This window comes from Elgaria multicarinata, chromosome 5 (assembly GCF_023053635.1).
Source record: "Elgaria multicarinata webbii isolate HBS135686 ecotype San Diego chromosome 5, rElgMul1.1.pri, whole genome shotgun sequence".
Classification (NCBI taxonomy): Eukaryota; Metazoa; Chordata; class Lepidosauria; order Squamata; family Anguidae; genus Elgaria; species Elgaria multicarinata.
Window position 1 is genome coordinate 8846871 of NC_086175.1, and position 15430 is coordinate 8862300.

Genomic DNA, 15430 nt, shown 5'->3' on the forward strand with positions numbered 1-15430 from the left:
AAAGTGCTGGTATTAACATTTAAAGCCCTAAATGGCTTGGGGCCAGGCTCTCTGAAGGAACGCTTCCTCCTGTATGTACCTGCCTGGACCCTAAGGTCATCTACAGGGGTCCTTCTCCATGAAACAGCCCTTACTTCTCCTGTTAACCTTCAAAGCTTTTCACGGTCTAGCTCCTTCCTATCTCTCCTCTCTCATCTCACACTATTGCCCCGCTCGTGCTCTTCGCTCCTCTGATGCCATGTTTCTCGCCTGTCCAAGGGCCTCTACTTCCCTTGCTCGGCTTCGTCCATTTTCTTCTGCTGCCCCTTACACCTGGAACGCTCTTCCAGAACATTTGAGAACTACAAGTTCAATCGCAGCTTTTAAAGCTCAACTAAAAACTTTTCTTTTTCCTAAAGCTTTTAAAACTTGATGTTGTGCGGACTTTATACTGTTAGTTTTACCCTACCCTGTGCCTGCTTACCCTACCCTGTGCCTGTTGGCATTCTCTTCCCCTCCTTATTGTTTTACTATGATTTTATTAGATTGTAAGCCTATGCGGCAGGGCCTTGCTATTTACTGTTTTACTCTGTACAGCACCATGTACATTGATGGTGCTATATAAATAAATAAATAATAATAATAATAATAATAATAATAATGAGCCCCTGCCAAAGGAAGTGAGGCAGACGGCTACTAGGAGGAGGGCTTTCTCTGCTGTGGCACCCTGGTTGTGGAATGAGCTCCCCAGAGAGGTCCGCCTGGCGCCTACTCTGTACTCCTTTCATCGCCAACTGTAGACCTTTTTATTCTCTCAGTATTTTAACACTTAATTTTAACTTAAATTCAAATTTTACTGTTCTAACTCTGTATTTTAATCTTATATCAATTTTGCTGCTTTTTATACTGTATTTTGTATTTGTGCTTTTAACTGTTGGTTGTTTTATTATGGTTCTAATTTTTGTGAACCACCCAGAGAGCTTTGGCTGTATAAAAATGTAATAAAATAAATAAATAAATAAATAAAATTATTATTACTACTTTCTTTTCTTTTGAATTTTTGCACCCCTAAGAATTTTGCGCCCAGGGCAACTGCCCCTGAGCCCCCCCGCCCCGCCGCGCACGCTACGCCACTGTTTCTCCCATTAGTTTCTCCAATCCAGAGAAATCGCACTGAACTTAACTGGAATAGAGCAGAATTGTCCTGTGGGGTCCGAAAAGCAAACTCTCCCCCCCACCCCTTTTGCCTCTTTTATCTGGAAGATACGACCCAGAGCTCTGCGGTGCCTTAGCCTAACAAAACAGACGGCAAAGCGCTTCGGCTCGCGCGACACGTGCCGGAGTGAAGGGGCTGAGCATGGGGGCGGGCGAGATAAGAGGCCGCATGTTCCATTGGGCGCAAGCCGGCTCTTGGGTCTCCGAGGGCCCAGGGGATTGGTCCAGGAAGGCGCCTCATTTGCATTTGGTTTACCATATGAGCCCCAGGGAAGGGTTCGGGGGGACGCAAAGGAGAAGCGGGGCCAGGGCGGCCAGGCAGGCAAAGCGGGGCAGACGGCAGCAAACTTCGCCGCGGAGGCTGCCTGGCGAGGACGGCAGGCGCAGCGGGGGCGCCGCGTTCGAGGGCTTTTGCTCGGTGGAAGCCGGGCTCCGGCGGGCACGCGGAGGAGGTAGAGGCGTCATGGCCCGCCGCCGCCTGCTGCTGGTCTCGCTGCTCCAGTATCTCGCCCTCCCGCGAGGGCTCTGCGAGACGGTCCGATTCCGCGCCTACGAAGAGGAGCCGCCCGGCACCGTCATCGGAGTGCTGGCGGAGCACCTTGGCGCGGCCGCCGACGGGGCCCCCGGCGGCTTCCGCCTGGTGAAGCAGTCGGGCAACAGCTCGCTGGTGCGGGTGCGCGAGCGGGACGGGCAGCTGAGCGTGGGCGCCGAGCGGCTGGACCGCGAGCAGCTGTGCGGCCCGTCGGAGGCGGCGTGCGTGCTGGCCTTCGACGTGGTGAGCCTGGGCGGCGCGCGGGCCCCGGCGCCGGCCTACCGGCTGCTGCACGTGGAGCTGGAGGTGCGCGACCTCAACGACCACGCGCCGCGCTTCCCGCAGCCGCTGCTGGCGCTGGAGGTGTCGGAGAGCGCGGCGCCGGGCACGCGGCTGCCGCTGCCGCCGGCGCGCGACCTGGACGCGGGCTCCAACGGCATCCAGAGCTTCGCCGTGTCGCCCAACCGCCACTTCGGCCTGGAGGCGCAGAGCCGCGCCGACGGCCTCAAGTGCGCCGAGCTGGTGCTGCTGCGCGCGCTGGACCGCGAGGCGCAGGCCGCCTACCGCCTGGAGCTGGTGGCCACGGACGGCGGCAGCCCGGCGCGCGCGGGCACGGCCACGGTCAGCGTGCGCGTGCTGGACGCCAACGACAACGCGCCCGCCTTCCCGCGCGGCGCGCTGCTGACCGTGGAGCTGCCCGAGGACGCGCCGCCGGGCGCGCTGCTGGCCCAGCTGGACGCCGCCGACCCGGACGAGGGCGCCAACGGGCAGCTGCTCTACGCCTGGGGCAGCCAGGTGCCGGCCGAGGCGCGCCGCCTCTTCGGCCTCGACCCGCTCTCGGGCCGCCTCAGCCTGCAGGGCGCCGTCGACTACGAGCGCCAGCGCGCCTACGAGCTCGACGTGCAGGCCAGCGACCGCGGCGCCAGCCCGCTGGCGGCCAGCTGCAAGGTGGTGGTGCGCCTGCTCGACGTCAACGACAACGCGCCCGACGTGGCCGTCAGCGCCCTGCGCGGGGCCGAGGGGGACGCCGATGCCGAGGGGGCCGGGGACGCCGCCACCGCCACCGTGGCCTACGTGAGCGAGGCGGCGCCCGCCGAGAGCCTGGTGGCGCTGGTCAGCGTCTCGGACAGCGACGCGGGCGCCAACGGCCAGGTGCGCTGCGCCCTGCTGGCCGCGCCCCACGCGCCCTTCGCCCTGCAGCGCGCCTACGACGCCAGCTACGTGGTGCTCACCACCGGCGCCCTGGACCGCGAGCGCGTGGCCGAGTACAACCTGACCCTGGTGGCCGAGGACCTGGGCTCGCCGCCCGCCAAGACCGTGCGCCGCCTCACCGTGCGCCTCAGCGACGAGAACGACAACGCGCCGCGCTTTGCCAAGGCCCGCTACGAGGTGGCCCTGCTGGAGAACAACCCGCCCGGCGCCTACCTGGCCACCGTCCAAGCTGCTGACCCAGACCTGGGCTCTAATGGCAAGGTCACCTACCGGCTGTTAGAGAAGCCACCCCCTGGATCCCCCACTCCGACCGGCCTGATCTCTGTGGAGCCCCACACTGGCGTCATGCGAGCCCTGCAGCCGCTGGACTACGAACAGCGGCTGCACCTGGAAGTTGAAATCGAAGCCTGTGACGGGGGCACGCCCCAGCTCTGCCAGCGGACCCAGGTTGGCGTCACTGTGGAAGATCAGAATGACAACCCCCCTAAAATCACCTCCCCGTCGCTAATCAACGGCTCCGCGGAGCTCTTGTTGCCCCTCGGCGCTCCTGTCGGTTTCTTGATTGCTCGCATTGTAGCCGGGGATGCAGACGAAGGCCCCAATGCTGAGCTCTCGTTCTCCCTCCTTGGGGCCAAGCCCAAGCTTTTTGCTATCAATCCGTTGACAGGAGAGCTCTTTCTGAGGCAGAAGGTTCCGGGAGGTGCCTCGTGGAAAAGAACTTTCCTCTTGGTGGTTGGCGTCGGGGACGGTGGCAGGCCTTCCTTGACTTGCACAGCCACGCTGCGGCTTATTCCCACAGACATGCTACCCTCTAGCGTGGAGATTGTGGCTATGCAGCCCGCAGCGGCTGCTTCGGAAGAGCCCTTGAATCTCTCTTTCATTCTGATCATGGTGCTGGCAGGCGGCTGTGGCTTGCTGCTTGTTGCCATCCTTCTGGTGGGGGCCTCCACCTGCGTGAGCAGGAAGAATCTCTTTGGCGGGATGGCCCATAAGCTGATCGAACACAAGGCCAGGGGGCCTGTGCCAGTGACAGAGCAGCTTTCCCCTGGACATGTGGACGGCATCAGCACAGATTCAGAATTGAGCACTGCTGCCTCTGCGGGTGAAGAAAGTAGCAGATCTCCCTTGTGGGTGACAGAGAGGGACGTGCCCAGCTCTTCCTCTCAGGTCAGTGGTTGTCTGCGTAACTTCTTCTTAGTTGGGGGTTTGTCCTGAATTGTTTTGGTAGTGTTTAGCTCATCAAAATACTAAAGTGATAACTAAGGTGTGTAAACTTTAGTGTTTATGTAGTCCCCTCACCTTAAAAATATTGATATAGTCTAGTCTAGTCGCACTAGACTAGTCTTGTAATCTAGCAGCATCAGTGGGTTTCTGCAGATGGAATTGCAGCTCCTTGAATGCATTTAGGAGCTTTTTGTGACTTTCTTTCAACAAACTATGTACACCTGCCTATAAGGCCAGAGTTGCCCCAAAGTTTCTATTCCACTTTCTAAGACCCCCCTCCCCCCATTATTCTTTCATGTACCACCAATGATGAAGCTCTTATTCAGGGATGGGCAGACTTTAAGCTTGTGGGATCTACTTTGCTGCCCACTAGGGTGACCATATGAAAAGGAGGACAGGGCTCCTATATCTTTAATAGTTGCATAGAAAAGGGAATTTCAGCAGGTGTCATTTGTATATATGGAGAACCTGGTGGGAAGAGGGAAATTCCCTCTTCATCACACCAGTTAACACTGCAGGTGCCCTGCCCTCTTTTGTATCTGGTCCCTCTAGTATAGCTCTTGCACCTTTAACTGTGGTGATGAAGAGGGAATTTCACCAGGTTCTCGTGTGGCACAGAGCAGTAAAGCAGCAGTTTCTGCGGATGAAACTCTCCCCACAGCCTGAGTTCGATCCCAGCGGAAGCGGGTTTCAGGCAGCTGTCTCGGGTCAGGTCGACTCAGCTAGCTGGGGGAAAGGTAATAACGGCCGGGGAAGGCAACGACAAACTACCCCGCTGTAAGGCCTGCCAAGAAAATGTCAGCGAAAGCTGGCATCCCTCCAAGAGTCAGTAATGGCTCAGTGTTTGCATGAGAGGTTCCGTTCCGTTCCTTTCCTTCCCCATATATACAAATGACACCTGCTGAAATTCCCTTTTCTGTGTAACTATTAAAGATACAGGAGCCCTGTCCTCCTTTCCATATGGTCACCCCAGTGTTGTGAATAATGTAACATTGTAAAGTCACCCCCATCCCCCGCCACCCTGGCCTGATATACAGAAATTAGCAGGGAAAGATTTTCATAGCAATAACCTAATCATGATCAGTTACTGATTATTTCATGTCAAGCTGCTGTTAAAGGGGTAGTTTTGGGGAACGCTGAATGTTAGCAATACTAGTTCAGGGTTTCTCTGGAATGTTCGTTATGTCAAAAGTAGAGCACTTGTTACTCAGTGGTGTGTAGGATCCAGATAAACAGGGCCGGGCGAAGGTATTTTGCCCCAGAACCAGAGTAGCAAATGGCATCTCCCCATCCCCCAATTCAAGGAACAAAAGGAAGGAACTAATAGTAGTAGTCAATGTTAGTCCTATGTAGAGTAGATCCACTGAAATGCATAGAAAGTTTTTCTAACTTAAATCTCATTCATTTCAATGGGTTTACTCTATGTAGGGCTAATATTGGATATACCTAATGATGTCTCTGTGCTAGCACTATTAATGTTGTAAAACATTAAACAAGTATGTATTTAATTTTTTAAAAAAGTTTTGAGGCTGATTACTCCTCTGCTCTGTGACCTGAGGATGGAACTGCTTGAGTTGATTAGTCCATTTTCTTTTTAAAGACTACCCTTTCCCTAGAGTAATGATTCGCCTAAGCCTGTTAATTAAGGGCACATCCCACTTAGTTCAATAGCCTCCCTGGGAGGGCTTCTGTCCTGGAAGGTGGCCAAGAAATATTTTAAATTAATAAATGCTTTGGAATTTGCTGATAACAGTATTACATTCTGCTGTAAGAAGACTTCATATCTACAGCAAGAATAAGTAGAGGGACTGAGATATTTATTTATGTATTTATTGCATTTTTATATCTCCCAATAGCCGAAGCTCTCTGGGTGGTTTATGTGTTTGAGTTCAACTCCCAGAATTCTTGAAGCACCACTTGGACACCCTCTTATTTTTAAGCAGACATCAGCGACATGGCTATAGATTATTTTATCTCCACAGGTATGAGAGCTAGAAACATATTGTATTTCTGAAGGAAAGTTTGGAATCTAAGGAGTCCATATTTGAGATATAAAAGCTTTTGTGAGTGACAATGGTGGGTATGATAAGATTCAGAGGGCCATCCATTCTGGCAAGGTTGTCTCATTATATATTGAGTTATTGTGTTATTAAAAAGACATTTACAAATGAAACTGTAACTTCTCTTTTTGTTGCTTCTCTTCAACAGGTTAAAGTCCTCATTCCTTTTCGGCCCACTGTGTGGGAGGCGGGCCAGTCAGCTTCCAGCTTCAGGTATCTACCACACTTTGTTTAGATCCCCTTTTCTCTTCTTTCCAGCTTTGGCAAAACACTCCTAGGGGTGACCATACATTTCACACTAGTGCTTGCAATAGGCTTTTGTCTGTGTGCTTTAAAGCAAAGTGGCTTTAGGCAGGGTGGGGAGCTTAAGAGTGGAGACATGTCTCACTAGGGTGACCATATGGAAAGGAGGACAGGGCTCCTGCAGCTTTAACAGTTGTATAGAAAAGGGAATTTCAGCAAGTGTCTTTTGTATGCATGCAGCACCTGGTAAAATGCCCTCTTCGTCACAACAGATAAAGCTGCAGGAGCCCTGCCCTCTTGACCAGATACAAAAGAGGGCAGGGCTCCTACAGCTTTAACTTTTGGGACAAAGAGGGCATTTCACCAGGTACTGTATGCATACAAATAACACCTGCTGAAATTCCCTTTTCTATACAACTGTTAAAGCTGCAGGAGCCCTGTCTTCCTTTTCATAGGGTCACCCTTGGAGTGACAGGAGAGTTGGGAGATGCTTAACTCTATCACCACCTGGGAAATGGCAAATAACCAGCTGCCATTCGTTCCTTCTAAATTATAGTCTCTTCCATTACCTTTGAGCTAAACAAACAGAACACACACACACACACATACAAACCCATCCCAGGTACATGTGATTTAGGCCTTATCCCCTGGGATTATGGCAAGGTGCTACTGTACTCCATTCTTTGCTGTTGTAATGGTTTAGATCACGGGTGGGCAGCTGTTTTGTCCCAAGGGCTGCATGCAGTGATGGGCTTGCAGGCCTTGGAGGTCAGGGGCTACATTCATAAGTTGGGCATGTGGATGTGAATGAACACACACGCATTTCTGCCTGCTGCCCTTTTAAATGCACAGTCATACATGAACACACACAAACGTTTGTCCCCACCACTAGCAATCTCAGCTGCTTTGGGATCACTGTTGGGATGGGGAGAGGCGTAGCAGCAGTCCTGATAATGATGGCTGCTTCCCTGCTGCCATAAGCAGTGGAGAAACACCCATCTTGGCTGCGTTGGGATCACTGGTGTGGGGTGAAGTCAAACCCTCCTCAGGCTCTTGATCAGGATTGCTGTCCTCGTGCTGCTACCAATAGCAGTACTAGAACAATAGTCTTTCACTTCACATGGGCTAGGCTACAAGAAAAAGTGGGCAGTGGGTTGCCCATATGTGTTTTAGATTATCATCCTTTTTTTTATAATAGAGATTAAGAACGCATTATTGTACACTGTGTTAACTATACTAACAATTTCCCTCCCTTTCAGTGCCTGTTCAGCTCCAGATCACCTGAGTGGGAAAGACAGTGGGAAAGGGGACAGTGAATGCAATGACAGTGACTCTGATGTGAGCAGGGAGGGATTGAAGAAGGCCTCAACAGAAAAGGTTGAGAAACAAGGTGGTAAGTTGGGAAATCAACACGACATGCTTGCTTGTAAATAAGCCCTCCAGGGTAAGGTACTTAGGATCGTAGATTACTTTGCAAGTTTTTAGTAATACAGACAACTTCACTAGTTTTTGTGAACCGCCCAGGGAGCTTTGGCTGTTGGGCGGTATAAAAATGCAATAAATAAATAAATACAAATAAATAAAAAATCTGGCGCTTTCAAAAATAAGGGTGAATTCAGACAATGACCACATTTGGACACAGCACTAAACTAGGATTTACTGCAGCCTTCCTCAACCTGGGGCGCGCCAGATGTGTTGGACTGCAACTCCCAGAATGCCCCAGCCAGCAGGCTGGGGCATTCTGGGAGTTGTAGTCCAACACATCTGGCGCACCCCAGGTTGAGGAAGGCTGATTTAGTGTTATGCGAACAAGTCTCAGGCTCATGTACTCCGTCCTCCCCTCCCCTTCTCAAGTGAACACATGAGGATGAGATTGATAACATCTGTTTCCATTTTCAACTAATCACAGTTTCTCATTTAATCTGAACTGGGTTAAACTGTGGTTTGCTTTAACTATGGCTTGTTTGAACAAGCCAATGTCAAATCATGATCCTGGCTTGTTTGGATAAAACACAGTTAAAACTAACTGTAGTTCTCAATTTGAACAAAACAACAAATTTCAGCCAGTTTGAAAATGGATGCTTATTATCTGGTCGCAGACGCCCTGAAGGAAGAGGGGTGTGAGGAGCAGGCTCATGCCGGTGGCTGCCCTGTGATGGCGTGGTTATCTGAGACCTCTGTCACAGAGCAGCTATCAAAGGTAAACTTTTAGTTTGGTTGTCTGTGGTTTGATAAGCTGCAGCTATTACACGATTGCTTATTGGTGCTTTTTTTTTAGTTTCCAAAGGGTTATCCAAATCTCAGTCATCTCTCACATTTTTTATTCTGTTTCTGTGCTGCGATGTGGCTGGTTTTGATTTAAGGCACAAGTACAAATTAGCAAAAATACAAAAAAACAACAACCTAGTTAATTGTGGAATTCTTCAAGTACTATTCCATTAGCTTATTTTTTGTTATTTTTATCCACCCTGCTTCATTTGAACTGCTTATTTTTCACCTTTGTAAAAAAAAAAAAAGCAAGCAATTTAGGGTCATTTCACTATTCACTCTAATAGCGAGCTCAGCTGGTTGAGTGACAACAAGATTGGAACTAAATGGGGCCACTTTATCAATATGATAAAGGTATCCGCAGGCTCAGGAAAATCCTGAGTTATGCAATTTTTTAAAAAAATCATTAAAAGCCCAGCCAAGTGTGGGTTGAGCATGCTCAGTGGTCTCCAGAAGCCACAGAATATTGTCAGTTGGAAAAGAAAACCGGAAGAAGCAGGGGAAGAGACAATTGCCTTTCGTGAGATTTTAGTATCCTGGAGAAGGACTCCTGTTATTGGGGGAGGATATACTGCAATGTTCTGTTGCAGGTCCCATTTTTCTGTTTACACAAAGTTGCAATCCATTTAAGTAACTTGTACTGTTGCAAATGGTATTTTATTTATGTATTTATTACACTTCTATACCGCGCCCATAGCCAGAGCTCTCTGGGTGGTTTACAGAAATGCTAAAATTGAGATAAAAACAAGTATACAAAATTTTAAATTTTAAACATAGAACATACACACATAAAGCATTAAAAACTGTTTTTAAAAAAACCCTAAACATGTGGGTGATTAAGATGTGCTGCCATATGCCTGGGCAAAGAGGAAAGTCTTAACCTGGTGCCGGAAAGATAGCAGCATTGGCGCCAGGTGAGCCTCATCAGTTCCATAGTCTGGGGTCCACCACCGAAAAGGCCCTGTATTATCAATTGTTTTCTAGAATTGGTGGCCCTCCAGATGTTGGTGGACTGCATTTCCTATCAGCCATAACCAGCATAGCCAATGGTGAGGGATTATGGGAGCTGCAGTCCAACAAAATCTGGAGGGCCACACATTATCCATCCCTGATATAGAACAAACAGCCAGCTCCAGATTTGCTAGGAGAGGCCTGTGTCTTTTAAGAGCCTGGCATCATGTTGAGTGTCTCCCCTGCCAATGCTAAGTTGTTAATGCTGGTGACGCATTTATTTATTTATTACATTTTTATACTGCCCGATAGCTGAAGCTCTCTGGGCAGTTCACACATTCTGCTAATATAGCAGAAGAATCCAGGTTGCTCCATTTGGAACCTTTGAGTCCTTAAAAGAGGTTGATGATCAGGTTCTCAGGCAGACAAAGGCAGGGAGCCATGTGGTTATTTCAGCAAAGGATCAGTGTTTTCTCTGTGCTCTGGATATGAGAGGGTCTTCTAGCCAGGGGAGAAAAGAATATTCCAACTCTTGTTAGACAAAAAGAAGTTAAGGAAAAACTTAAATACAGTTTTGCACAATGGAAGATTTGATAACAATTCTTACAATTTAATAGAGGGAACAAAGCTGGATTTGTGTGTGGGTGGTGGTGGGGTGGGTGGGTGGGTGTCCACATCTTTAAATCATCATTTGCTTGTGGATTGGGTGAGTCTGCTTGTCACAAAACAATCTGAGACACCTTTGAATCTCAAAGAGGTGGCTTAATGCGGGGCCTGTGCAGCTCTGTGAGTTGGGAGGGTTTTAGAGTGTTTCCTCTTGAGAGGTGCTTCTCAGGTGTGTGTGTTTTTAGTGGGAGTTTTCTCCCCTTTGGTAGGGTGACCATATGAAAAGGAGGACAGGGCTCCTGTATCTTTAACAGTTGTATAGAGAAGGGAATTTCAGCATGTGTCATTTGTATATATGGAGAACCTGGTGAAATCCCCTCTTCATCACAACAGTTAAAGCTGCAGGAGCTATACTAGAGTGACCAGATTTAAAAGAGGGCAGGGCACCTGCAGCTTTAACTGGTGTGATGAAGAGGGAATTTCACTAGGTTCTCTATATACAAATGACACCTGCTGAAATTCCCTTCTCTATACAACTGTTAAAGATACAGGAGCCCTGTTCTCCTTTTCATATGGTCACCCTACCTTTGAGGGCTCCATTTAAAACGTGATGAATGTCTGTATAGTTCAGGGTTGCCCTCACATTCAGCACCTTCCCTTTTGTTCATGGTGGTACCAGTTTGGTTACAAAGTTGTCGTCACTGGCCAGTTACAACAAGCAGTTTACTCTCCCTAATGCTCCAGCTGATGTTCAGGGAACGGCCTTGCTGGACTTTTATTCTTTTCCTCTCCCATTTTCCCTGCGTGTCACCATCCAGTTTCCCCTATTTTGGGGGCCCTTTGGCCCAGTTTTCTTTCTTTTCTCTTTTTAATGTCCTTCTGCAAATCTCAGGGCCCCTCAAGCCTACTGATACCTCCCTCTTATCTATGGGTGGTGCTTTTTTTGTTATGTAATATATGAGCACTCAACCTACGAACATGAGAAATATGATAGTTCTATGCACATTTGAACATTGATTGTTGCTGGTGAAAGACTGATATAGTGTACACCTTTGTAATGACCACAGAGCTGTGTTCTTAAAAGTTCATGTCTCTGCCCAGGGTCATAACCTGGCATCGCTAGTCATTGTAAGCATATCTGATATATAGAGAGTGCACAACAGAACTTTTAGTACTGCATATTATTGAAAATAAATTATTAGATCGAAGAACCAGGATGATCAGGTGTCTGGAAACAAAGCCCTATGAAGACAGACTGAAAGAACTGGGCATGTTTAGCCTGAAGAGAAGAGAAGATGGAGGGGAGACCTGAGAGCACTCTTCAAATACTTAAAAGGTTGTCACACAGAGGAGGGCCAGGATCTCTTCTCGATCCTCCCAGAGTGCAGGACACGGAATAAGGGGCACAAGTTACAGGAAGCCAGATTCCGGCTGGACATCAGGAAAAACTTCCTGACTGTTAGAGCAGTACGACAATGGAATCAGTTCCCTAGGGAGGTTGTGGGCTCTCCCACACTAGAGGCCTTCAAGAGGCAGCTGGACAACCATCTGTCAGGGATGCTTTAGGGTGGATTCCTGCATTGAGCAGGGGGTTGGACTCGATGGCCTTGTAGGTCCCTTCCAACTCTGCTATTCTATGATTCTAGGTTATTGCATAATGCTTGAGAAAGAGAAGTCATAGGCATTTGGCAAACACTGAGAGCAAACTAAATATTGCATGAAAGCTGCACTGTATTTATAAAGTGAAAAGTAGCCTTAGGAGGCTGCAGTTCTTCGTGGAGGAGCAGGAGCTGGGTGCTGATGGTGCTTAAGTCTTTCCCCACCAGCCATTTTCCTGCTCAACATTGCCCCCAAGTTGTTTTTCCCCTGTAGGATTCCAGATACACATTGACAAGAGTAAGAACTCTGGTGATCTAGAGAATAAAAATGTCCAGCTGTGATGCAGCCCCTGCTTCCTTCATTCAAAAATTGCAGCCTCCTGAGGCTGCTTTTCGTTAAACAAACTTTGGTACTTTGTTATAGAGACTTGCATGTAATATCTTTCTGGTTCCCTAATGTTTGACAGAATGTGTAAGAAAAATATAACCGATTCCCAAGAAATATAATGTCAATACGTGTTGCTTCCTTCCCAGTGATTGCAGCCTTTGCCGAAGGAACGTCTTGTAGAGACGCAAGCAACTACAGTGGCATACCTGCCCACCTGTCTTTGAGAACCAAACATCTTCCATTTCATTATGAACATGGGGCTACAACGTTGTATTCTGCATCCCAAAATTATCGACATCTTCCTCAACTGACGAACACTTGTTTTCATCCTGATTTTCCGATACAAAGCAAAGCCTATTCTCCAGCTCAATCTGAAAGGCTACAGAGTGTCTATGAAAGAGTACTTAATGGCAGCGCAGACACGACTATTTCTTCAAAACAGTGCAAGGAATTAAACTATCCTCCACAGAACTCTTCATCGACTAATGTCTCTGAAATAGCAACATCCTTTTGACATTGCGTGATAAAAATCAGCCATCACAAGCCCTGGTTGCTAATGCATATGATCCAGCCAAAGTCAAAGATTTTGAGGCCCATTTATTTCAATGAGAGACTTCAGCATGTGCCCGTTGCAATAATTGGGAATTAAACTTGCTTAATATTGGCCTGCTCACGTCCTATAGTTGCGTGAAAAATGTTGCCTGCAGAGATGTATAAGGGAAATCGCTAAATGTAAATATATCCTTTAAGTTATGGAACAAAAAATCAGAGTCTAGACTAATATTACTTTCCTTATTCTTTATTTTACCAGAGACTTTACATATAAAGAACTTATGGTAAGTGAGCACAATTATTCTTGTTAAAGACAGAGGCTAAACGATATGCTTATATATTTTTTAAAAATAATTTACACACCAAAATAATAAAAAAAGATCAAATGTTTGAATGTCTCAAATGTCATGTGTGTGCCTGCAACTGGTGTGTTTCCTTAAAGCCCTCCAAAATCTTGGTTGTTTAATAAACACAAATTTAGAAAGCCGTCTAAAACTGAAGTTGTACAAAAAAAAGATGGTGTGATAAGATCTGTGGAAGAAATTTATGGGAATGGGGCAGCTCAGTAGTAGAGCACCTGTTTGGCATGCAGAGGATGCCATATTTAACACCAGGTAGGGCTGAGAAGGGCTCCTGGCAGAAACCATGGAGAGTCACTCCCCATCCATGTTGACAATTCTGGGCCAGATGGGACCAATAGCCTGGCTCAATATAAGGCTTCCTCCTAGGTTCCTGTGCTAACAGTGGACTTGAGAGAGCTTAACCTCTTGTTTCTGTTCAGGATTTGCTTAGGGCCAGTTTCTGATTGCTCAGAGTAATACTGAACGCAAATCACATGGCTTTCAAACTGGATTACCTTCAGGCATCTCACGATGTTACTCCCCCAGCGAGGACACTCACGTGTTTCGTCGTTAAGAGCGCACCTTAAAATGCCAGTGGAGATGTACATCCGTAGACTGCTTGTAGAGCCCAGGGCAGCTGGCACTAGTTCATGCAGACAGTGAACTAGGATGCAGACAAGCTGGAGCGTGTTCAGAGGAGGGCAACCAGGATGATCAGGGGTCTGGAAACAAAGCCCTATGAAGAGAGACTGAAAGAACTGGGCATGTTTAGCCTGGAGAAGAGAAGATGGAGGGGAGACATGAGAGCACTCTTCAAATACTTAAAAGGTTGTCACACAGAGGAGGGCCAGGATCTCTTCTCGATCCTCCCAGAGTGCAGGACACGAAACAACGGGCTCAAGTTAAAGGAAGCCAGTTTCCAGCTGGACATCAGGAAAAACTTCCTGACTGGTTGTGGCCTCTCCCACACTAGAGGCCTTCAAGAGGCAGCTGGACAGCCATCTGTCAGGGATGCTTTAGGGTGGATTCCTACATTGAGCAGGGGGTTGGACTCGATGGCCTTGTAGGCCCCTTCCAACTCTGCTATTCTATGATTCTATGAAATGGACTTCATGCTTGCAGCAGCTTTACCACAGTGAGACAAGATGCTTTCCTAGTAAGTGGAGGTTGGTGGCTCGGATGTCAGTGGGATGGTGAACCCGCTCAAGTTCTCAGTCAGAACTCTAAAGGAGCTGTCCAAGGTGTGGATGCACTTTTCCACTGGCATTGGAACCACCAGCCTCCACTGCTTCCAGTAGTGCTGTCAGAACCTAATGTATAGAAACCTTGTGCTTCACCCCGACGTATGTAGCATGAATCAGCAAGATGACCAGAGACACATGCTAACATGGGACTCTTCCCATAGAGGAACAGAACAAGGGTCCTTCTAGTCCATCATTTAATTTCCAGAAATGGCTGTCCAGAAATTCTTGGGAAGCTTACAAGGAGAGTAAAATGGAGATAAGCAGTCCCTATTACCTTTCTCTCCTAGATCACAGACTTGGAATTTGCTGTTTCTGATTATTTATTATTTTATTCAAAATTATCTTTTGGCCATCCTTAAAGGAGGACCTATTATTAAAATTTAAAACTGTCCTTCATCCAAAGATATTAGGGTGGTGTTCCAAGTTCCCCAAATGGTCATATAATCCCAAGTAGCAAAACAAAATACACTCATTGAAAAAGGCAGTTAAATATAAAAGGCCAAACGAACCAACTAAAATGCCCAGGCAAACAAAAACGTTGCAAGGTAGTGCCAAAAAAGATAGGAAAGATAGTCGACGCCAGATACACTTCTATGGAGAGGGAGTTCTATAAATGGGGAGCCATGACAGAGAATTCGCTCTCCCTTGTTAACGTATAATATGATAAAGTTACGTTGAGGAGATTTTAAGGCATGAGTAGGCTGGTATAGGAAGAGGCGTTCTTTCAGGTATTGGGATCAAAGAAGTGAACCCCCGAACTGCTTCGTGGCCCGATCCGCAACTTTCAGATCGGGCCGATCTGCTTCGGGTCGATCCGACCCTCCCCCGCTCCACTCCGTTGAGCAAGATCTGGAGGGGCGGATCGAGATTTTGCCCCCCTTCCCTACTTACTTGCCTCTGTGGTGAATGGTGGAGGCAGGTAGGTGGGGAAGGGGGGCAAAATGGGGGCCGAATAAGCCACCATTGCCGCACAGACTGCAGTGGCAGCAGAGCCAGGTAAGCCCCCTCCCCCCCACT

The 15430-nt window shown here is 48.2% G+C and overlaps 1 protein-coding gene across 1 annotated transcript; it reads left to right on the forward strand.

Annotated features, from left to right (window-relative positions):
* The first annotated feature begins 1336 nt into the window (after positions 1-1336).
* Positions 1337-12230, forward strand: LOC134399376 (protocadherin-8-like). Its single transcript, XM_063127397.1, has 4 exons — positions 1337-4105; positions 6371-6435; positions 7725-7858; positions 12163-12230. The coding sequence occupies exons 1-4, from the start codon at positions 1337-1339 to the stop codon at positions 12228-12230; spliced, it is 3036 nt and encodes a 1011-aa protein (XP_062983467.1).
* The last annotated feature ends 3200 nt before the right edge of the window (positions 12231-15430 follow it).

Bases quoted from the DNA above. Each gene is read 5' to 3' on its own strand.
- LOC134399376 (XM_063127397.1), top strand. From the start codon at position 1,337: ATGGGGGCGGGCGAGATAAGAGGCCGCATGTTCCATTGGGCGCAAGCC. The intron at 6,436-7,724 runs GTATCTACCACA...CCTCCCTTTCAG, and splicing joins CAGTCAGCTTCCAGCTTCAG to TGCCTGTTCAGCTCCAGATC. The intron at 7,859-12,162 runs GTAAGTTGGGAA...TTTCCCCTGTAG, and splicing joins AAAGGTTGAGAAACAAGGTG to GATTCCAGATACACATTGAC.